The 25,018-nt window shown below is 40.2% G+C and overlaps 1 protein-coding gene across 1 annotated transcript in view; it reads right to left on the bottom strand.

The window, feature by feature from the left end:
• Window positions 1-23,270, bottom strand: part of neurl1aa (neuralized E3 ubiquitin protein ligase 1Aa) — a 44,830-nt gene extending 21,560 nt beyond the window's left edge. Inside the window, 4 exon segments of the mRNA XM_029441474.1 lie at window positions 10,430-10,751; window positions 11,018-11,140; window positions 11,142-11,269; window positions 22,769-23,270. Of these exon segments, the coding sequence (XP_029297334.1) occupies window positions 10,430-10,751; window positions 11,018-11,140; window positions 11,142-11,269; window positions 22,769-22,802 (607 nt within the window). The 5' untranslated portion in view covers window positions 22,803-23,270.
• Window positions 23,271-25,018: the final 1,748 nt, after the last annotated feature.

Here is a 25,018-nt window from a genome sequence, read left to right on the forward strand (position 1 = left end):
AGGTGTAAAAGGAACTGTTCGGATCAAGAAGGCAGAGGGTAGAGATAGATAGGGTTACTTTGCTATGAACAGAGGGGAGAACTTGGAGACAGCACATGGGTCTTTGAGGGAGAAAAGGTTGCGTATAGCTCAGTGAAAGACCTAGGGATTATGAAAAGCAAACTGACCAACCAAGCGAGTGAGGGGCCGAGATATAACACTACTAAAAGAGAGATGGAGTCAGAGGAGTCTTTGTGCTAGATGTTTGGGATGTTCTTTATTCCCTGGCGTTGGCCCAATCCCCAGTCTCTGATCGGGCTGGGCAGCTTTGAACCCGGGGCTTTTAGAAAGAGCAGCAGGCTCCCGAGGCGACACATGGCCATAACAAAGAGCCAGGCTGAATGCCCGTCAAGTCACAGAAGCCCTGTCCCTTAGGTCATCAGCAGAATTTAGCATGTGCTACCCCTTCTCTGCCAATCAGCATGCTAGGAACTCCATGTTAATAACTTCCATCAGGTTCTTACATTAAAGCCCCCCAGTTTTATTCCTGTGCTCAATCACAGAGAAAGGCTGATAAGAGGTTAATTATTTATTAGTGGGAGACGGCTGATACCCTCAACACATGCATGTCCATGCCTTTGCTATTCATATTTATAGAAAACTGGTTTAACTCTTAAAGCTGTACTTATTCACATGTTTTTATTCACAATGGCTCCAGTCTATATGTAATATGTGTAATATATAGCTTTATGTCCATCAGTAAATCACCGTCAGTTGAGTATTAGCAGCCAAATGATATCCGAGGTAAAACCAGAAACATTTCCTCCATAAAATATGATCCAGTTTGACCAAAATTAACTTTAAAAGCCTTAAAGCCTAACGCACTTCTCCTGGGAGATTGTACGAATCCCTTACCAAAGTTACATAGTGCAAGAACAGGCGTTTGGTCAGTGTAGCGTCACAATTATTTTGAAGCTGTAATTTTTAAGTAAAATAGTTACATAATGCTGCTTTTTGACTCATCTACCAATCATTGCAACTCTAATCTAAATATCTTTTATTTAGAGGTAATACACAAAAGAGAGAGACCGAAATGTCCGTCATTAACAGAACATCAAAGTAGAACCGGGGGAGTCGGCCTGTCAACATGTTTACAACGGACAGTTTAGGTAATCATTTTATTTATCAGCCTTGTTTTCTTTGACAAACACGTTTGGCTGAACTGAGTGTTTAAAACCTGTATGATCATCTGCCTGCCGAGGTTTCTCGCCCCATCGGACTTCTTTTATTGACATTGCAGAGTTCCAAGAATTCAGTTCTTAAATTGATGAGTACAATGTTATTATTGCCAATTGGATAGGAATGATGGCCAAAACCCAAGAAAATATGAAGCAATTTGTAATAAAGGGGAATTATCCTTTAAATCGGAGCACATGACTAACATGGCTGCTTTATTTGTGGATTGTATATGTGATCATGCTGACGGTCCTCCACTTGCTTGAACTGAGTCATAAAGGAACAGTCATACACCACGTGACTCCTTTTCTCTAACTCAATCTAAAAGGGTGTGAGTAGGAACAGTAAATAAGGAAATGATTCCCCCGGCGCCACCTCAGAGGGCGAGCAGTATCAATGACTTCATGTTTCAGAGGATCTTCACTGAACATCACACTTTGAACTATTCGTAAAATGTAAAAAGCACGGGAGAGACACGGAGTTAAGAAACAACGGGAAACTCCACATACATCTCCAGTATAAAAGTTCTGCTGAATTTCTTACTACTAAAACAATTCAAAATGGAATTATCTTTCTGTGTTGTATGTTTCTTTGAAGAGGAATTAAGTGAACTGGAGTAGCCAGCCAAGGTACAGTAATTTAAAATTCTTAATGCCAAATCATACAAATCCAGTTTATTCCTCTTGGCCTTTTTAAGGTCTTAGACCAACATTCATCTTAAATTATACGTAGCAAACATAAGCCAAGAAACACAACATTGCTAAGCTTGCCTTGCTTGAAGTCTAGAGGTCTTTACAACACTAAGATACATTTCTTTAATGAGTACAAAAAAGTCAGATTTACTCCATCTTTCTGCTTCGTGTGTTTTTGTTGGAGGGTCTATATGAAGCATCAGGATTTGTAAGTGTTGCTATTAACTGGGAAGCTGAGTCTTGCCAAGTCAAACACAAGTGCCAGTCAAGTGCACGCAATAATCAAATCATCATTGCACTGAAAGTAATCGGTTACTCCCAGAAGTACGGGAAGCCTGGTCTGTCTCTCTCTCTTGGATAACACCACAAACTTGTCATTCCAGATGACTTCATGTTAGTGGAGTCCTAGGAGTAGAGCCAGAGTATAGTACGGAGAGAGAGCCAAAGCACAGCCAGTGACCAAAAGTACAAAAACACAACAGAAGTTAGGAGTTATTAAAAAGAATGTAATGTTCTATTCTTGCAAAAATTCTTTGTATTGAATCCTGAGAAAACCTGCAATATTTTTTTAGCAATACAAGCCTAGAAGCCAGTGACATTTAAAAAGTGTTTGTTTCTCTGAACACTTGGGGACTTTCATAATTAGGTTTGGGTTTAAAATGTCTCATTTCGTCCCTTGCTAAGTTCTTCTAATTGTCATTAGATATTCAGTAAGTTTTTCATGGTAATTAGTCTGTAGCTGTGGGCTAAAGAAAACAGTTTCAACGGACGTGGGAAGAGAAAAGCAAACCAAGCTAATCCACTCACACACTGTTCTCTCTCCTGTTCTCTCAACTCACTTCTATTCTACCTTGCACCAACAAGCTAACATCACATTAACATGTGAGCCAACAATAGACCAACCGGTTTAATCCAAATTTCATATGTCATTAATACGTTAATGCAATAATGCTCCACAGCCGGTTGTGATTGAGTCGCTAGTCATACATAATAATGAAGTCTGAGAGGAATTATAAGAAGCTCCATGTATATAACAGTATTTGAAATTCCCTACTTGTCTTTTGTACTGATTTTTGTTAAACTGGATTTGTTGGATCCAGGCTTAAACATATTCAGCGCTAAATGCTGTCTGACAAGGCCCGCATTTCATTTGCGCTTGATCACTATTTCCTGCACCTTTCAAATCCGTAAAGGGAAACCTCTGAGCACATAACGGTGTAGAAGCTGGTAAGCAACATGAGAACACGTGAGGGATGTCATTTGTATCAGAGATGGCATCCTTCACTTTAGCCTCGCCAACATTGACATGTTGTGAAAGGTTCAAACAAGACGACCCTGCCTCGCGAGCGACGCGTTGTCAGAGAAAAGCTAGCTCTTCTCACACGTCTTGTGAAAGGTGTAAACAAAGAGTCGGGGCCGGCCGCGCCTTCATCCATCAAGCCTTCACACATTGTTTTACTCTCGCTGAAGCACTTCACCCAGGATTAGTTTTCCTTTCACCTAGCCCACATCAGTCATCTTTACACAAAAGCCCATTGCTACAATCAATGGCAATTCATCCTACAAAATAAACATTATAATAGTTATATAAAAGGAGGAGATTGAGGTTTCATAAATACAGACAGATACTTTAAACGAAAAAGCTTTGAGTGGCGGATTTTGCTTTATGGTTGATTTGATAAAAATCGACATTTTCAAAATGTTCTCTCATTACTAATTGCTCTGTCAATCATGTAGAGTGACAGCAAACATTGTTGCCTCCTGGGGGTGCAATGGAACCTCATTCCCATGTCAACAGCTACAGTGTAATTCAATCCATTACCTGAGAACGATCTCTTATAACTATGCAAATGTCAGAAGCTCTCATGTGTTTTTAACACACAGTTTTCCTGATGGACTAGAGATAGCCTATCTTCCAGGACACTATGTTTTGTATGGACTAAATCAACTGCTTTGCTTCTTTGAGTTGACAACTAGATTGGCTAAGCTCTTCTTTGAATCAGCCTGGTTGAAAGGTGTTACTAGCCTCAAGGCTTTGCAATCAGACTTTATTCTCCTGTCCTTCAGGGAAGTCCCACACAGGGCCCCTCTTGATTAAAGCTCCACTGTGACTGACTCATACAATCTGAGTCCTGCTGGCTTCACAACAGCTGGAATTACTCAGTAACTCAGCCTCCCTCCCGATGTCAAGTAAAGTTCTGCTGTGTGTGTGTGTGTGTGTGTGTGTGTGTGTGTGTGTGTATGTGTATGTGTGTGTGTGTACATATGACAGTGACAGTAGGGACATTGGTATATATTAAACACGCTTTTCTGGTTGGATTTCAAGCCTGTAGGGACAGCTTCAGTCTGCCCCAAAGATTATCCTACCAAACCGCCACAATATTGTATTTACCCAGTTCAAGGCCAGTTGCAGTCAATCACCTGCTACCTAAGGCACATTAGCAGAGAAGTCACCACATCTGACAGCTTTTCTTAGTGGCAGAAGCATAAAAACGTACCTCGCCTATCTGCAGCACTACGGATACCACATCAATGTTTTCTGTCTCAGCTTCAATAGCAGGCTCGAAGGTGGGAGGGGAAACTCTTAAATTGTTGTCATCATGCTCAGGGGGGTGTGGAACCACAAAATCATCCCTGCACTTCTTGTTCCTCTCATGCATGATGTCGCCCCCTGGAATCCATTGGGGGTGAATAAACACATGATCTGGCTCCTATTTCAATCTTTCTACATCAAAGCCGTTCCATGTCACCCGGGGGTCATCTTCGCTCTTTTACTTCTGCTCTGACCTCAGAACAGCCTCAGGATGCTGAACAGATGATAAATCTCAAGATATAAAAGCACATGCAAGACGTTGCTCTGAACACGTGCTAAGATATTTTTTTCAAAATAAAGCGGCTATAATAAATATTTTCATATTAACTACTACTACTACTACTACATGAAGGAGATTTTTATGATAAACTGTGATTACCTGACTTTAAATGCTCATTATTGACTAAAGCCAACTGATTAAAGCTGCATTAATCAATATTTGCATGTTAATTTATTAGCAATTAGAAATTGTTGGAAAACAAAACGGAGCTAAAAGGAGAGAACATTGGACTTGCATACAGCAGGTGGACACGTACATGACTCCAAATAAATGCTAATGTTGCTATATGTCTGCTGGATTTCTATATAGGCAACTGTTTGCCATACCAACTTCAACGATGACAATACGTCAGTGTTGTTTTACAGCTTGAATCTGCTGTTCCAAAGGGGCAAAAAAACAACTAAATTTGTTAATCGAGGTGTTTAAAGATGTTCTCGTTTATCACCTCCAAAGATAATTCCAATTGTATAGAAGTCTATGAGAAAATGAGCATACTTTTCATTTGATTTAGTACCCCATTAAACAATATCCTGACAAGTTTATGGTCTCAATTGCTAGTTTCTAGTCTTCTTCAATACAGCAAGATGTCATTTTTGTAAATTATGGTTCCATTTAGATTAAAATAGACGAAAAAGCAGGGTACGCGTTTGGGCGTGACTACCGTGTGATTGACAGGTCGCTACCACGGTGTTATTCAACGTTTGGTTGAACTTAAAGACACTCTAAGGAGTCGGCTGTTAATTTTTCCCAGGAAGTACATTTTATTTTTTGCTAGCCAAAATTAGCATTATAATTAATATCACAGTTAAAGTCAACAAGCTAGCTAGCACTAGCATTTGCCTCACTCTTCCAACGTCCCTATCTCGTCCAAATATGTTCACTTCCCTATACGTATTGTGAGGATTAAAACAAGCAAACCCTGCCTCCTGCTTTTAGTAACTCCAGTCAAGTCATTCTTAAATCCCTATTTCAGAGCCTTCTTTTTAATGGATGGGTTCTAGTAAGCTCCATATTAATTTTGTCTTTGGTAAAGGACAAAAAAGGATCAAATTAATTTCCTGTGGGTTCTAAGAGCGGGAGGTGGAAACACTGAAGAACAAGCTGTGAGCTCCTGTGACAGGACCTGCCTTCTACTTGTCTAACCATTAGTCATACTAAAGCAAAGCACCCAGTGTGTTCATAAAATACAAAAACCTATACCAAATATATACTGACAATGAGTTGAAATGCATAGGAGCCATTAACTTAAATGTGTGACATGAAATGAGCTGGAAGGAGAAGCATATCAAGTGATATGAAGACAGGTAGAATGGCTCATTTGAACAGGCAGTTGAAGGTGATTTTGAAGGTGTATGGATAATTCTGTGTGCGACGGTTTGTGTGTAGCACTATCCCTCTGAATTGAGACATAGAGATACTACCGGAGGACCCTGCAAATTTACATTTTGAAAGGCCTACATATGCACACAAGCTGTACAAAATGACCTTGATCCAGAAACTTAATCTGCCATAGAATTTTAATTCAATCTTTTTGTGGCAGGGATTATAGTATTTCCAAGGAGGCACAATGAATAATTGCACTCAATGCTGAAAAATGCTGAAATGGAGAGAATATAAATGTTTTTAATCCAACAGGGGAAATGTGGTCATCACATTGGCCGAGAATAGAGGTGTAGTCAGGAGAGGATTGGATATTTCAAGTAAGAATATGATAAAGGAAGTGTAAGTAAAAGGGGATTTTAAAATAAAATGATAACAAAACCATTTTTCAGCAGCAGAAAAGCTTTATTTGTTCTAAGATGGCTATTTAGGTATTGGAAGACTAAGAAGTAATGAAAAAATGCTGCAGTTTTACCACTTCTAATGCTGTAAGTGTTGCCTCCTAGGATGCAGGTTTAATTTAAAATCTGAGGCTGAAAAACCAAAAACAGCTCTTCAAATACCAGATAAAATAAGGAATGAAAGCGAGGGAAAGGCCTCAGATGTGGAAGCCCAAGGGCTTATCTGACGATAGGGAAAGGTTCATGGAGCGTTGCGCAGAGAAACATGATGCACAGAGCGGACACAATTGGCCATTCAGCGGCACAAAGGGCCGTGTCTACTCTGGATGATGTATTTCTATCTCGACCTTTAGTGGTGTTCAACCCCTCTGAACAGGGCCCTGTTGTCAGGGCAGATGTCAGTCAGTTGCCCCCCTGAGGAACATGAGCTCCTCTGTAGGCAACCCTACATATGGCATACCTGTCAACCCTCCCGTTTTTCCCGGGATTATCCCGTATTTTTCCTTCTATCCCGGTGTCCTCCCGTTTAAATATTTTCCCTTAATTATCCCGTATTTTTAACCTTTCAAAAATAAAAATGGGCCTAATTTAAAAAAGTGTACATGGTAGTGGCCTCCGGTAAAGCAGGAGGCAGTATTATGTTTAACTTTAGCTGACAAACGTTATCTGCCAGTAAACACACAGAAGAAGAAAACAGGAACAATAACACAGAAGAAGACGAAACATATGGATGAGTCACAGTGAACGGGAGATAGATGGAGACGCAGTACCTGTCAAACAAGTTAAAACTTTACATAAGTACCTGGCCAAATGGGATGAGACCTTCCCTTATTTATTAAAAGCAGAGTCGGGCAAACTCATGCTTTTTGTAAAGTGTGCATTCAGATGTTAGCATCGCACACGGTGGAATAAGCGATGTTCGCCATCATGGAAAATCGTCCAAGGACAAGCACGCCAAGAGGCACAAACACATACACTGTCAATGACTTCATGTGGGACAAGAACTGTGTCGGAGGCAGACCAAGTGACCAAAGCTGAGGGAAAGATGTCGATGCTTTGTGTCAAAAATAATGTAGCCTTCAGCTTCTGTGATGATTTCAGTCGCAGACATGTTTCCCGCCTCTGCCATCGCAAGGAAGTAGGCTACTCGTCGGGGGAAACAAAAGCCACACAACTCCTCCATCATCAAATAAATTGATGATGATAACTAATAAATAAAATACATAAATCTTATAAACATGTCTGTACAAGTAATACATAGGTCTACTTTAAATTCACATGTATTTCCTGAATGTATATACCTGTCCCTTATGTGTTTACATTTACATTATATGGGTAGGGGCTGGGGGGCTGAGAGCTGTAAAAGTATGGATTCCGCCAGAAAATTTCCCTTATTTTGAAATTCCAATGTTGACAGGTATGGCATATGGCCAGACTGTAAAAAGACCGTATAAATTACTTAAGTAGGGCTAAGGAGAAGCCCGGTTCTTGATTGAAATGGTGCTTGGACTATAGTTTCAAAGGTGACAGACATCCCATAGAAAGATGCATTACAGAGACTTCAATTAGAGCAAACCTTGGGGTGGGAATCTGGAATAGCTGGCCTCTGCTATTTGATATCTGAACCATTTTCTGCATGTCACATTATCAAAAAGGTTTTTTTCCAATCTGCAAACAATAATTCATTCGGACAGACTGTTGAATATGGAAAGAGGACTTGACTTATGAACCATAAGTGCCACTTGTTTTCAAGGGAAAGGCAAACACAGGGGGAAACAAAGAATATGGGCTCCCTCATACTCAAGACCCTGCACATCCACCGCTACCACCCTGAAGATATCAATCATTACAGTACACAATTACAATTAAATGCACTATCTATGGAACATGTGACCCCCGGTCTATTTTTACAGCAGCAGAGGGTATGACAGCATTGAACCTCCAGGGAAAAGAAATATGTGTATACATTCTCTCACATCAAAGCCTGGGCAATACTATCCTGGGCTATGCCTTTGTAGTATTCATGTTAAGCTATACCCAGCATACCTTGATAATGCACAGCAGCAGCAGCAGCAGCCCCCTCCCTCGCTTCTTTTGGATAAACAAGGGGGCCAAATATTGGTCAGATATAGATAGCTTTTGTTCATTGGTATTCCATGGCTTCATGGACGGCTTTACTGTACACAAAAACAGGAAGGGTAACCTCTATAAAGTGCACCGAACTGTTTACAGTAAACATGTGGACACAAGAAAATCTGCTTTGTCTGTTACAAAGAACATTTTTCATGAACGTTGTTTGGTGAAAGATACATGGAACTGATATAATTAATTAATATTACATTAATCTTTTGCTATAATTGAAGACGAGGCTTTATTATAAAATATATAAATATTTGATTGTCCAGTTGTTGTAAGCAAAACACTTAGATAGAAGGGTATTCTGTCAGGGCACCAGTTACAGTATCAGGGCTGGATAAGCAGGCCTTTGAGGCACAGTGGACTGCGGCTTTGAAGTAGCTGTTGAGGGGATTCAGGTAAACGAGGATTCTTGCAGGAGCACCCCAGGGTTGTGTGAGCTCACCCTACTCATTATACACGTGTTTGTAAAATTGATGTTCCAAATACATTTACTTTTTCCTAGGCGCTGAAGATGATCTGGATGTTCATCAGTATTGTACATAGTGGTTCACTAATTATTAATGCAAAGAAGACACAATACATTATATTTGGTTTTTCAGTGAACTGCTATCCTCCACTTGTTACTGTCCATACACACAGTTTGAACAGGTTTCCTACTATAAATACTTTAGGCATTTAAGAGGACTGCTTTATCTTGGAGTGTACATATAGATTATATCTGTAGCAAGGTCTAGCACAACAACACATACAACACATTTACTTTCTGAGGACACTGAGGTCATTTAGAGCAAACAAACAGATCCTGGTATTATGTTCATATCTATAATACAGGGTTTACTGCAGTATGGAATCAGTGCATGCTCTTGTTTTCTCTCTGTTCAGATTAAAGCTAGACTCGCTCCACTGCTACTGATCTGCCCAAAGATTGTAGGTCAAATGCTTGAGTTCAGTTCTCAAACTGTGTACTCCAAAAGAATGTTGCTTCTGGCTAGTAATATATCATCAGACCCCTCTCACATTTTATAGGAAGAATTCCAGCCATCACACAGAAGAGTCCCACAGGCTTGATTGAACAGGTTAAAGATGTCTTAGGATATAGCTTTGCAGTGCTTATCACGTTGTCATCCTGCAGACTTTCCCCTCACCAAAATCAACTGTTAGAAAAGGCAGAGGCCAGCTGGTCAGCTCTCTGTACGCGATTACAACAAGTAAGATGCTGTGCGAGGTGTAATATGTGATCCTCCAGCAATAAACACTATCACTTGGTTATAATTTCCTGGATCAAGTATTATCCGATATTACAATGGTATCTGAAAAAAACAAAGGTCTAAACTGTGTTGATAATTAGTGTTTAGGTCATTTCATTCATGCAGTTCAGAAACTGGCAGACCAAAACAATTGTCTATTGTTTGCTACTACTTCTCTAGCATGAACACGCACTAAATGATAAGCTATCACACAGCCTCACACATGTAAACGAACGTGTACCTTGTCCCGGATGTTGCTGCCTATGCAGTTATACATAATAGGTGTAGTCCGGAACATAAACGTATCATATTCTATTATAAATCCTGGTATATACTATTCTCAACTCCTTTATATTTCAGTTTATATTAATCAGCTAATTCAATTATCACAAACTACTTTGCTTTTAGGGCCCCAAGGTAGTTGCCTGCTTTGCCTGGTTGGTAATTCAGCTCTGCATTTTATGCTCCTTCAACAATCTTACCCAGCAGCTGCACTCCACGGGTCAGACCGTAAACATCAATGAGGGCCCAGAGGGGCTCAGCTGTGCGGACTCCACTGAAGAACAGCATGGGACTGGACTCGTTAATGCGGTAGAAAACTCTGCCCTTCTTGTCAACCCAAAAGGCGATAACGTTGCCCTCGTTGGCGAACTCCTCAGGCAGGGCCTTCGCCCAGAAGCCGCTCTGGGACACCAGGTCAGGGCAGGCGTACTTGGGCAGGTTGTCTGGATTTATCCTGGAGGGGTCTTTGGCGGTGAAGCCCAGACGAAGAGCCCCGCTCCAGCAACACTGCTTTTTAGTAATCTGGGGAGAAGAGAAAAACATTTGGCTTTACTGGTATTATTTGGACATATTTGATTATTTCATAGGAATATGATACAAATAGTGCAGACTGTCATTTGACATGAGGCTGTAAATCGACCCTAACTCTAAACTTCTACATTTTCCTTTCTTTTCAATGCAGATAGTGTAGTTGAGTCTTCATTGAGGTCAACCTAGAGATAAGTAAGACTGTTTAAATGTTCTCAGACTTTTAGGAGCTTTAAGTGCGCCATTATGACATGAACTACCTTGAGGCGGACTTGCTCATACAGCGATATGGGCCTGTTGCTGAAGGTGATGGCATTGCAGAAACTGGCCTGCCTCTTGACTGTCTTCTGGGCAAGGTCCATGACGATTTGGGATCCCTTGGCAGTTTGGATGGAAAAGAAGTGGGCTGATGGGAAGGGGCCCGCCAACGCTGCCACACTGGATAGGCAGGCACCTCTTGGGTTTGTGGTGGCATCGGTGTGACGTGGACGGAAACGGGCCACCGAGGGAGTCTGAAGCAGAGAGAGAGACAAAAGCAGAGTTGAGCTTTACTGTGAAACAAAAATGTACTAATTAGGAGCAGGAGGTTAGGTTTAGTCACTATAATTAGTGATGGATGTTTTAAATTTGATGAAAAGCTTTGCCTCACTGAAAATAACATGAGATATTACTGCATAATCTAAGATTTCTGAGTTCTTGTATTTGGGTTCTTTGTTGATTATTTGTGAGCAATGGAGTAATAAGCTAATCAGCCATAATCACATTGTGCCCTGCAGGGTGAAAAGTAAATCTCCATGCAGGTCTAGATTGCAACACATGTCCAATACAGAAATCAAGCTCTTGAGTTAGTCATATACTGAACTGTTGCCAGACCAACAGCCCTTAAGAAAGCCAATGGATGTGATACAATGCTCCATGTCAACTGGCAGACGTTCGGTTGGACATCTGTCAACACGAGTCTTAAGTAAAAGCCATGTACTGGCTGGCAGTATGATGCAGTTTCAACATATTGCATACCACATACATATTAATATAATAATCCATTATGTAGCTGAATTGAAACTGAGATCAATACATTATTCTTGCATAAAAGAGAGTAGCTCAATAAATACTAACTTGCCAAATAATTCAATCTTTTCAAAGGAAGTCTCGACTGCCTTGATAGTTAGATGCATCCAGATCCGGTAAGTGTCTGGATTGAGGCTGGTTTTGAGTGGCTGAAGGGGTATGACCACAGCACTTGAGGAGCTACTAGAAATAACATGCTCTGGAACGATTTCACAAATTTTCCAGAGCTGATAACTGCCAGATTAAAATAGCTAAATTAGTATTCTGAAAGTGAGCTGAAGCCTTTGGCTTTGACAGAGAATCCTAACAATTCCACCATCTGATACTCCTTCAATATGTTATACAGTATATCATCATTCTGGGATGTTAAATGATTTCCAGAAGTTGTGTTGTTGTGGTGAGGTGGTACATGTTTTTGTGGTGCCCACTTTCTCTCAACTTGCATGGTCTACTCTGGTTTTTCATCATTTATTGATCCACGTTTCTCACCTGGATATTTTATATCCAGCAGGGTTTTACAACCAAGCTATAGCAACTGAGAGATAGCATCCCATTCCTGACTCAAAGCACTACATGTCTTCCAGCTGTGTTGCATTATGGACTATTCAAGCTGCTGTCCGTGAACTTGGTATATCTAGCTCTTCTTTGATTTTTCCCTGCGATTTACTGGCTAGAAAGAAACCCCAGCTCTTTAAATCAGAGGAACTGATACAGCAGCATAAACATCAGCAAAAGACGATGTTTACCCTGATGTATCAGTTACTTGATGTTTTCTCCAATCAAACTCCGGTCAGCTATGTTGGACACATTTCAACACCAAATGATTGGTCACGTACTGTATCTATGTAGACCATCAATACATAGGATATATTTCCGCTTCTAACAGTATTACAATATTTAAGAGGGTACTTAAGTTGCATTCTTGCCTATGTCAGGCGCTCAATTACAAAAATATCAATGGCTATAATTGAAAATGTCAAAGTCAAATTATAGTTAACAATTCAGTTTATGGTGCTTTGGACTCACATAGTGGGTATGGAGTGAGTCCAAAGCACCATAAACTGAATGTTAACTATAATTTGACTGTTTGCCATAATCACAGAGGACTGTTTGACAAACAAACAGATGAAAGCCAACATAGTGGCAGCAGCAGATGTCCTGTCGAGTCCCTGATAAGACCATGCAGCTAGTCCTAAAAATCTGCACGCTTTGTGTTCTCTCTCTTCCTTTGTCTCCGTCCTCTCCCTCTCATCTGTGTTTATGTAGTAATGACCCTGGCAGTTTTTCACTCTGGTTTACGCGTGTCTGCCGTTCAATATGGCCCCAACCTAAGAGCACTGTTGAGGCCTTTTGTTTTAGGCAGAGCCGCAGGAGAGCGGTTGTTGAATGTGGTGCACATGGTCCTGGGCAGATTGAGCTGAATGCATTACTGGGCTCTAAAGAGGCGCAGCTGCTGTAGAGGGAAACAGGCTATGTGTGAATTCATGTTCCTTAGCAACCCCTCGTATCTAAAGGTCTTGATCAACGTACTCTTTCATTCTGCGGCTATCAGCTAGGATACAACAGATGCCTTTTGTTTAATCAGACACAACAACATTATATTTATAGTCTCCGATTGAGGCTTTTTTCAATTTAGCTTTTCTGGGAGTCGTTTCACATAAAGGGGAACAGCCGTCTACAGAGCAAAGATAACATCTTACTTTATTTGTATCATTCTGATAGATCTCTTTTCATCAATATCTTCACTAATAATACCTTAAAGACTCAACAGTGTTGCTGGTATTTGTACTTGCAGGTCAATGGGAGGATATGCTGATTCATACCCTGTAACACATTGGTTGACTACTGAGCAGCTACACCAGATTACATGGGAGTATCTTCAAGTGCTTTGTGACATTTTAACCTTTCAGCTGTTCAAGTTAAAAAGTATGGTAGAGGTAGTGTGTGGTTTCTTTGTTTGAACTTAATTACACTTAAAGTAAAAACAACCTTTATGCTTCACTCTCACAACTCTCAACCTCATTTCCAGCTGCAGCAGTGAGATGTTTTCAGAAAGAAAAGCTCTGATAAACGTTATCTGCTCAACAATAAACGGCAGAAAAATTAGCAACTCAATAGGAAACATAGTGTAGAATTTAGCAGATTTCCTGTGTGTGTGTGTGTGTGTGTGTGTGTGTGTGTGTGTGTGTGTGTGTGTGTGTGTGTGTGTGTGTGTGTGTGTGTGTGTGTGTGTGTGTGAGAATGAGCATTAGATTAGATGATGATGAGCAGTTTGGCATCTTGTATGGCAGCCCTGCCACCAGTGTATGAATAGGTAAATGTTGCCCTGTAGTGTAAAGGTGCTTTGACTGATGGACTGACGGAAGACCATTTACCATCAAATGTTTTGTGTGTACAGAGTGTCCAATCAATTCATATTGCTTTAAATGCTTTTGATAATTATTTTCTACTAAAGCTAAAGCTGCCTTGCAAGTGCATAGGAACCCTTGTACCTTGTAGCATTGTGCTAATTCTAGCTAAAATGCCACCAGTGCTCCTCCCCATTCAGATGGTTTTCACACGAAAAAATGTAGTAAGTGTTCAAGTTATGGATTGGTGAGGTGCTTTATCTTTTTCCACATATTGCTAGTTTTTCCTGAAATAATCATAATAGATTTATGCATTTATTTTTATGTGATACTTTTAAACATTTTGGTGGTATAATGGCAAGCTGAACTGCCAACGCTGTAAAATACACCAGGCTCGGCTTCACCACCCAACCGACTCTGTGGGTTGTAGCTGCTGTGGTAGTGGGCCAATCAAACGTCGCAATAAATTGAAGAATGCTTGTGGTGGTTGGCAGTGTTTTACCTGAGGGCTATAGCCTGTCTGAACATGGCACAAGAGTATATGACAGAAAAATACGACTTTGGTTTTGTATTTATGGGTTAGAAAACTGTTTATTCCACATGGCAGTTCAACTCTTTAAGATTTAGTGTGTACTCTTACATCCCATGTAAGAGTACACACTGCCTGGTCTCAGTCCTCCAATTACCTCAGCTACACAAATCCTGGAACATGCTCATGTCCACAGAGCCCGAGATGTGACCTCTTGATGTAAACCGCTAGAAAATGGCTCCTGTTAACATCAATCTGACAGCTGCCTCTTAAAAAACTCTGTTTGTGCACACAGCTTTATGCGTGCGTTATCTAGGAAAAAGCAGTTTTAAAAGGCTCACAGGAGCCATTTTGCCAAAGGTCAAGGACGTCTTATTACGAACAGTGTAAACAGAGGTCTTTATCCAACTATTAACAACACAGGCTCATACGCCTGTCATACGCCAATGAACATCTCTGCGGAGCAGTAAACTAGTCTCTTATCATTTCATTTGGCAGAAGACGGTGGAGGAGAGGTGAGCTGTCTGTGTGTTCCTGTGTGTGTTTCTTTATCTAGAGTTGTTTAGTCATAACTCACCATCACCGAGGTGGTTTACCATGCAAATAGGATTTTATAGGTGGGAAAAGAACCTGTTGAAATATTTGCTCAGTATTTGGTTTGAAAATTACTTCCTGGTTCTGGGTAACAAATGTAAAAAGCTATTCTCCTAAAGAAATGGTCACATAAGGCAACAGTTAAGCTGTATTACATGGAATTAGGTTGAATATTATTTGCAAATAATCAATTCTTGGTATTTTTAAATGTGTAACATTTGTAGGGTGTGGTGAGTTGTAAAATAATACTAAAAAGCATATGAGGTGTATTCACATACAGGTACAGTGAACAATGTTTCTATTGTAAGACAAACTTGTTCTAATGACTAGAATTTGCAGATGCCATTGACCCAGAACGCCTCAATGTACAGTATAACCATTAATGCTCATTTAAGCATTAATTTACAACAGCAGCAGTGCTTATGAAGCCCAGGTAACACACATACCAATCCACTCCTATACTTTGTTATGTAAAGCCCTGCTTAACACTCATCTTAGGAGACTTCAGAGAAAACACACGCACACACACACACACACATACATCCTGTGAGGATCTGTGATAGTCTCTTACCTGAAATATTTAAGCCATTTTGAGAATACGTAAGCCTGCAGGTTAGTGTTGGGTGTAACCTAAATAACAAATTCTTAAATATTTGCACTTTAACGGAATTCTACTATGGCTGTGTAAATATGTAGTCATTAGTTTAAATTTTGTATGTACTGGTGTACGATAGATCCATCACCAAAACATGCATCTGTTAAGAAAACATACAGTACCAGTCAAAGGTTTGGACACACATTCTCATTGAATATGTGTCCAAGCTTTTGACTGGTTCTGTATTTTACATTATTTCCATGTCAGGTTGACTGTTGTGCTTACTAGTCTAATTACTACTAAGTATGATAATTGTGTTCCCTTGGAATACTTGCAATCATTACCATCTCATGAAGAGAAAATAATGCATTTAGTCTTTTACAAAGAGTACCACTGTAAAATGTTACTCTTAAGTTCTTTATTTGATTTTGCTCGCTGTAGATCCGTTGACAGTGTCATTTACAACACCGCCAACAAGCCTGGAGGGCAATGACAAACAACATCTTAATGATGTTTACATAGCAGTGTCTGGATGATTTATTAAATCCCACTGACTCATGGCAAAATGGCATTCCAGCCTGATGTAACACCAACTGTGAAATGAATCACACAATAATAGTGACAATTAATCACACACATTATCATTTAGGTTTAGATGCATTGAAATGCAGCTCAGGCAAGATGGCCTAATGTACTCCATAAGCTCACAGCATTTATATGCCTTTTAGATTGTAGTTGACATGGTATTACATTTCTTGTTCTTCATGATCTCCTTACATGTGGGTTTATACATGTATGACAGATGCTACTCAGATACAGGCGGAGTGTGTGAAACCCAATGCCACACAGCCTGTGTGGCTCAATGGCAGGGAGACTACCACTATGCAGTGATAGTAACTGAAGCTGCTATTCTACCTACGGACAGGTTGGTGATAACCAAAGGGCTTGACGTGCTGCTAGGCAACATCATGACAAATCTATTGGTTCAGTGTTGATGCATTGATAGATGATTCGTGCCCATGGTAATGTTGCATGGTGGGGGGGTTTCAATAATGACATTGGTCAGAGCAGCATCAGGTGATCCTGTAATTCAAAACTCTGTACTCTAATTTAGCTTTAAAGGGCTGCATACTGCCCTTTAATAGCTTACATTATAACGTCCTAATAATTAAGCGTCCCTGCAATTTAGCTTTTTTCATTTATCCTGATATTGTCTTTATGTTGCAAATGGTATGTGTTGTCCAGCAGTGGATTGGGTTTTCAAAGGAATTTCTATGATCTCAGAGATGTCTAGATTCTGCCTAGAATGATCAAATCCAACCGTTTCAAATGTTATCATCACATTGAATGGCCATCATCAGTTGTTATCACTCCCACTCTAAAGCTTCAGGGGGAGCAAAATTGGCAAACTGCAAAGTGAAAGTGAAACTTAACAGTTACATGGCTAACGTTGAACATTTAAACAAAACAACTTGTTTTAGTGTTAGGCAACACAAATACTTGGTTAAGTTAGGAAAAATCATGGTTTGGGTTAAATAAGTATCTTTGTTACATAACTTAAAATAAGTCAACATGTTGAGTTTTGGTTTCAAACAAGAAACGAACAGTGGTTTCTGGGTAAAAGTCCTGTGTTTATTTGACCTATCCATTCACCCCGACTTCTTTCATACATGGACTTTCTCGCTGTTTATATCCGACTTCCTCTTTTGCTCCCGTCATGATTACTACTGTCACTAGAGGTCTGTGTCGTCTTGTATGCGTATTGGTGATTATCCATGTGAATAAATGATAACAGCCTTTTAAACCAACTAGTACAGGGGTCAGGAACCTATGCCTCTTTTGATGACGCAATATGGCTCGCAGACAATTTTGAGCTGACATTTTCAAACATGTAATAAATAATTATACTGTGCCATTTTAAAGTAAAACATTTATTTTTTTTGTCTCTGACTGTAGGTCACTGTAGCCCCGCCCTTCGCGAAACAGCAGAGGAGAAACTGCGCAAAGTAAGCAGTAGACCAGGGGTGTCAAACTCAATCACAGAGAGGGCCACAATTAAAAACTGGGACTACGTCGAGGGCCAAACACCGTCCACATTTATTGAACAGGATAGACATATTAGAGAAAGTGTAAAAAGATATGGCACACATTTAGGTAGGCTACGTTCTCCGAGTATGCACCTGTGTCAGAGCCAGATGTTTGGAATCTTTTCTTAGCTGCCAGTTTGTTTGGGGTTCTGTGGAAACCCTCAGTGAGTGAAGGTGTGCATCAGTGAGACGACTCCTGTGTGGGTTTTTGTTCATCTTCATCACAGAGAAAAGCTGCTCACACAGGTACAGTGCTTCCAAACATGCAAAGCATCTGAGCGGCATGAAGGTTGAGGCATCATTTCGGGGATGAAGCTTGAAAACTGTGCAGCGCCCGCAGAGTCATACTTTGCCTTGAGTGTGTCGTTACACTGGAGGTGAAGCTGCAGGTTTAACAGTGAGATGCTTCGTTATGTCGCACATAAAGGCCAGCTCACATCGCCACTTTTCGTCCCAGATATCTGTGGTGTCCTGCTTTCCTAAAACTGGTAGATTTCCTTACGCAACTCGAAAAATCTATTCAGCACTTTCCCTCGACTCAGCCATCGCAGCGCCATGTTCAGAATATGTATTTCCCTGTGGTTGTGCCATGCATTGATTTAATTACCAAAACCGGTGGGCCAGTTATGACAGACATATGATATTTTCTCACGGACCGGATATAATTGCCTTAACTGAGAACATAAAACATAGTAAATACATCAAATGTATCACAGGATATGTTTATAAGCAGTATAAACCAACTAGTCTTTACTACCCAAATGAATATCTCTCTAGTGTAAGCTCAGGGTAGGAAACTACTGTAGAGGTATCAATATTTCACACCGCGATGACCTGGCAGTGAAAGGTGAGACAGCGGAGATGATGAATTGTGGCTGATGTCACCCTCTAGGGCCCACTAGTCTTCCTGCTGATACCGCATTCTCCTCACCAGCAGGATTACACAACAGTAATCAATAAGTAATAACATTGCGAGGGCTCCAGCACAATGTAATCTAATGATGCTTCTTTGGCAGTGAAAGAGAGCAGGCTGGTGGAGAGGCGTAATAATATGCAGTGTGTATTGACTGAAAGCAGGCAGGATGCTATTCAGTACTGGCTGGAAGTCTTTATGTGGGTGCTGCCTTGAAGGTGAGTGTCATGAGGATGAGGGGGGAAAGGCTGGATGCAGACACACACAGACACACACACACACACAAAATTGCATACGCTTGCTAGACAAAGGAAGGTTAGGGTTGCATGCTTGTATATGTGAGGGGATCTGCCCCGTGTTTGTTGCTGTACAGACTGTTGCCCCTGAACACACCGATGAGGAGGAGGAGGAGGAAGTAAGAACTAAATAGACAACACTGACACACACACACTAACAATTCCACCTGACCGTGAGACATGTGTTTCTGTCACTCCATACCAACTGTTCAGGCCTGATTAAAGCTCTGTCTTCCTAGCTCTTGCTCTCATACACACAGAAGAGAAAGGCAGAAGAACATGGGCATTTTTTCAATAGTAGTTGGCAATAAATAACCTGAGGCTATATCCCATGACATTACTGTGGTCCTATCTGATTCTAGGAAATTTAAAAACATTACTTGCATGATATCTCTTCAGCTAAGTCTCAGATTTGCATTTGGATACTGAATCCAATGCACATCAAGTGGAGCCAGACGCTCCATCCAATCAGTGTGTACAGCCTCAGACACTGGCCCACTTTCAGTCAATCGGGAGCACAGAAGTGGAGCTTCCACATACTCGGCATACTCAATTATGCAACCAAATCAGCAAACACTGTTTTGATGTGCTTTGGTGCTTCACACCTTAAAACAACAGCCTGCAGAGGTGCAACTTCAGAAAGCAAAATATGTTCCTTAGTAAGTCACACCTTTCTCATACCGACATGTGAACAGTGAGCACAAGATATGAACAATGCCAGTTTTCTGCATAATTGATTTCACTTTAGGTAGTTTTAGTTCTGCAGCTGCATTTACTGAAATCACTAGAATGGAGGAAAACATCACTGGAAGGGTTCAAATATTATACGCTGGTTCCATAAATTTAGTTTTCTTCTCAGTCCCCGAAAGAAGCAGCACAAGCAATCCAATGCTTTTTATCAATGGCTGTAAGTCACCATAGCAACACTTGTACTTTAATATCATATTCAGTTTATCCCACTCTTCTTCTTGGGATTAACAAACTCTTCCCATTACAACTAAATGTATGAGCAGTGATTATGGAATACATGATCCTGTTTGGTCTCTTAACGCGGTCCGCAGCTCAGTGTTTATGTTTAACTAGCCATAGTTATGAATGGCTGGCTGTTGATATGGACGCTTCACATCCAGTCATATCCCTCTGTAGGAACAAATCAGGTCAGTCAGGTTTGTGTTAGTTGCAGTTCACTAAGTATCTTCCTGAAGACACCAAGAAACAACATTTATTGTTATTATTATGATTTCAGTTCCTTTTTTAGATCAAAAGTGTTAGTCATGGTTACAGGTTGAACAGGCATGATACTGTTTATATTACTATGAATGAAGTTTGAATTAAAGATTCTAATATAATACTCCTTTAGGCTAATAATAATTTTCTGAATCACTATACTGTGTCAAATAACTTTCCTTATAAGTGCTGTAATAAGCGGGACTAAGCACAGAAAGTTTGATATTGCAAAATATGTTGCGATAATAACCAGCTCACTGTGTATTTTGTTTAAAGAATTTACAAGCCAAATATTAAATGAAAATTGAATTTTGGATAAAGTTCAAGCAATGTATATGCATTGATATGTATGTGAACAATGTAGTAGGGACTGTTGTAGGGACATTATTGTTTTCAAAGCAGACTATTGGTTTGCCATAGCAGGAGTATGCCATACCTGATTTAATTAAAAACATAACTTAACGAGTCTAAGGAGGCATTAACAGTATTTAGTATATATAAGTCCAGAAGTCATGGACGTTTGGCACGTAAAGGAACACAGAGAGGAGCCAGAAATAGTAAAATAGTAAAAACAAAAATCGCCAAACTTTTCAGCATGAAGGAATGGCAGTCAGTTGCATTGGCAAACTACAAAAACATGATGGTAGAGTCATTCACGTTTTACAAGGTGATTTTGATACAACCCATTCCATCAGAACTGTGTGGCAAGGAAACAGCTTGAGTCTAAGTTTATTTATACACTGAAACAGGGGGGGGGGGACCGTGGCCCATTTGAAATGTTTATGCTCTGTAGAAGTGGATTACCTTCTGCATGTACACTGGTAAAGAACTAGCTCAGATTCTCTTCTTGCAAACAAATATTTTCAGAAATAAGAGGGCCAGAGATCATTGAGCCACAAGCTGGATTCAGTTATGTATCTGAACGTGGACCTACACGTACAGCGCAGAGGTTTTATGCAAAACACCCCAGGTACACTTAAATCATACCAACATTGTGTTGACATCTGTATTAGTTCTGAAGGATCCAGGAAGAACACTTACACTGGCATTTCTGAAGAGTTTCATTTAAACTGGAAAAACTCTATTTAATGTCAATATTTGCAAGTTCCGCCAACAGGTAATTAATCAGGTAATTCTGTATCTGAAATTTTTTACGAGGTGTTTGACCTTGATCCAGAAGAGAAGGGGCTATAGCTTCCTCTTCCTGCTGTCTTAGTCTGTCCCTCTTTAACTAATTGGATTATTCTTGGGGCTTTAATTAGAACGATCAGGTGGTCAACACCAGAAGAGGCTGTAGGAACAGCGACTTGGCTTAACTCCCACAGGTTCACTTATATATAAATATATATATACTGTATATCTAGCAAAAATAAATACATATAAAACATGTTATTTAACAATAGCAATGCATTCAGAAGTATACTATTGGCATTGTTTATCTCCTGCACTGCTATTACGTTCTTATAATGTTACAATGGTTTAAGAAAGAGAGTAGGCGGAGGCCTACTTTTATTTTATAAAACATCAGGATATTGCTTGTTGCTCCACAGGGAGCATCACAATAGACACACAAAGCCTGAAGCTGGCCCACAGTTTGCCCATGAACCTAAACAGAAGCTTCACTCTTGACTTCCACTGTTTTATTAACTGAAGCCACAAAGTCCCTGGTAGCTCTTCAATGAACCTGAAAACCTAAAGACACAAAACCCTGAGAAACACTTGTCACTATAAAAATAAATCACACTACTACTTCAAAACCAAATCAAAGTACCAAATATTTAATTTTTTTATTAGTTATCCTTAATAAATGTTCATGTTGCCTCAAGCTTTTTTTTCTTTTTTTTTACCATACAGGATAATGCAAAAATAAATAAATGTATTGATTTCCTATAGCCCAACTGCAATGTGTCACTTTATTAATGAGAGGAAACCACCGCACAGATCAGAGGGGAATCCCGCAACTTTCCATTCTTCACTGAAACTGTCATTCTCACACTCCTGAGCCCACACAATATAAACAGTTCACAACAGTGTAATATGGGACAGCGCATGTAGGAGCGCGAGGAGGTGGTGACATCTTGTTTGTTGTATGCATTATTCAAAAGTGTAGTGAACACAGCTGCACGTCTTGAGACCCCTATTCTAATTAGGCTACCGTAGTGACGTAACTGTGACCAAAGAATAGCAGCAATATGGTACCTGATAACAGCCAGCGCTGTGAGCATAGCTATGAATGAAACACTTAACCACTCTTTAGAACCGAGTGACCGAAGCTGGACGTATAGGCCGAAACAACATTAGCGTGAATTGTAATATAGACCCAAAACATACAGCCACAAATATTTATTTCTTACCGTAAAAGGCATTTCGCGTTATCTGGCCACCCATTGCTTTATTCCTGTAGAGTCTGTTTATCGCTTGTATGGATTATTCAGATGCTCTCGTTGCACAGACCCTGTGCGCTCGTGACATAATTGCACGTTCGCGTCCAAAGGCAGCCTCTCGCTTCTTTCCTCCGAATAGATGCAAACGCTGGAGACAGACCCACACCTCCTTGTTGTGAGCGCAGGGCCACATCCGTGAAGGCAGGCAACTCCCCCCATTCACTGAGCGCTCTCTCCGCCTCGGGTCCCACTCACTCACACTGACATTTACATAAAAGGTGGAGACTGACTGAGCGCGTTTAACGCTGTCACTGCCGCACTAAACTGCCACTACTCGGAGTATTATAGAGCACGAGGTGGGGAAGTGACCAGGAAGACTACACACAATGTTATTCTACTGCAAAGATGCATCGACCTGTATTAAATGTTAGCCTTTTAGGTAAATAAAAGCAATTACTTCAATACATGAGAGATATTATACAGTAGAGTTCCACAAAAGACTGTTGTTTGAAAAATAAAAGAGATACAAGCCAAGTATGGATCCAGAGAGCAAGTGGTTACATTCTTTGCTCTCAGCACTCACTCGTTCACCTTCTATACTTCCGTATGTGCCTCAGGCCCCTGGCAGACAGACTGGGTGACCCCTCAGGAGTCAGTCCTCTGACTTGAGCTGTCATCACGTATCCATGGTGACCTCACTGGCCCTCAATCTCAGACACCACTGTGTTTACTGCAGTCTGAAGCTGCAGGCTCTTAGATAATGGCATTGTAAAGAGCAAGGCTGAGGTATATTAATTATTGTTATATGAACAAAAATATACTAGGTGAAAGTAGTTTTGAGATCTTTTTCCACCCCTTCTGTGGTGTTCATATTTTTGTGATTCACACAATATTCGCGGTTATGGTGGACCCACAACATTATTGCCGTTTAAATACTTTAAAACCATAACAATTTAAAACGACTGTTGTCTCTGTCACCAACACCCACCACTTACAACATGTAAACTATCCTGTGCAATTATATTTCTATATATAATTATTTTATTTTCTACTACAATCCTATTACAATTATGGGTGCAACTATCCATCATGGAACATATCTTTATATGTGAAAGGTTAGCGTGTATGTTATGAACATTATTTACATGTATCTTGTTTTTTTATCTAAATTAATTTCTATTTATCAGTTGATCACTTTTTAAATAATTATCTATAACACTTGTACTTACAATACTTATACAGTATATGGTTAATATGTGTTATTATTATTATTATTATTATTATTATTATTATTATTATTATTTTATGTACAGTATTGTATGGAAATGATTGAATTTGTGCTGAGCTTTACTATGTGTGCCGCAGATGTATTTCTGCACTTGAGGTACTGTGTCCTATGTCTCCTGCTTGGCTCCACAGACATTATATCACTTCTTATTTCTGCTTCTGGCTGCAACCTCCAATGGTTGTTATTTTGCATCTGTAGCCAGTCACCAGCCTATCTTCACTATCATGGCATTATGATTTTTGTTTATTGATGCTTGTGGTCCTAAATTCTGTATTCTGTAGCGGCTTGTTTTATTTGTAGGGTTGCTTCCATGGCAAGTTTCCTCTTGTGGAGCTCCTGTCCCCACTTGTCAGAAGTTAATAAGTCATCACATGGCAGCCCAGATCTTGATTCCATATTTTGCAGGTTTGGACAATATGTAGTGTCTGAAGGGGCAGCAGCCATTTTCACTGAAAATGAGCTAAGGCCAATGAGTTTAAGGTTGAAAAAATATTTAATTATACAAATTTTCTTTATATGACCATTGAAAACAGTTAGCACAGACCAGAACACCTCACAACGGTTAGCAAATAGTTTTGGGAAATACGCTTATGATTCCTGGCACACAGTTAGATGAGAAGATCGATGGTTAGCTTAACTTAGCACAAAGTTTGGAAACAGTGGGAAACAGCTAGGCTAGCTCTATCCACTGGAAACAGAATCCCTACCAGGCCCTCTAAACCTCACTATACAACATGTTGTATTTCATTTGTTTCATCCGTACAAAAACTAAAGTGTTCAAAATGTGTTGTTTCGTGGGAGGATGTGTGACAGTCTATTCCAGGGCTGGGAAATGTTGCCAGGCAACCAGCAGAAATCCCAGGAGGTTACTCCTTAGCGGTGCTGGTAGATGTGTTGTGTTACCTCTGGACAACGCCAGGCCAGCTGTTTCC

Source organism: Cottoperca gobio, chromosome 1 (genome assembly GCF_900634415.1).
Source record: "Cottoperca gobio chromosome 1, fCotGob3.1, whole genome shotgun sequence".
NCBI classification, from domain to species: Eukaryota; Metazoa; Chordata; class Actinopteri; order Perciformes; family Bovichtidae; genus Cottoperca; species Cottoperca gobio.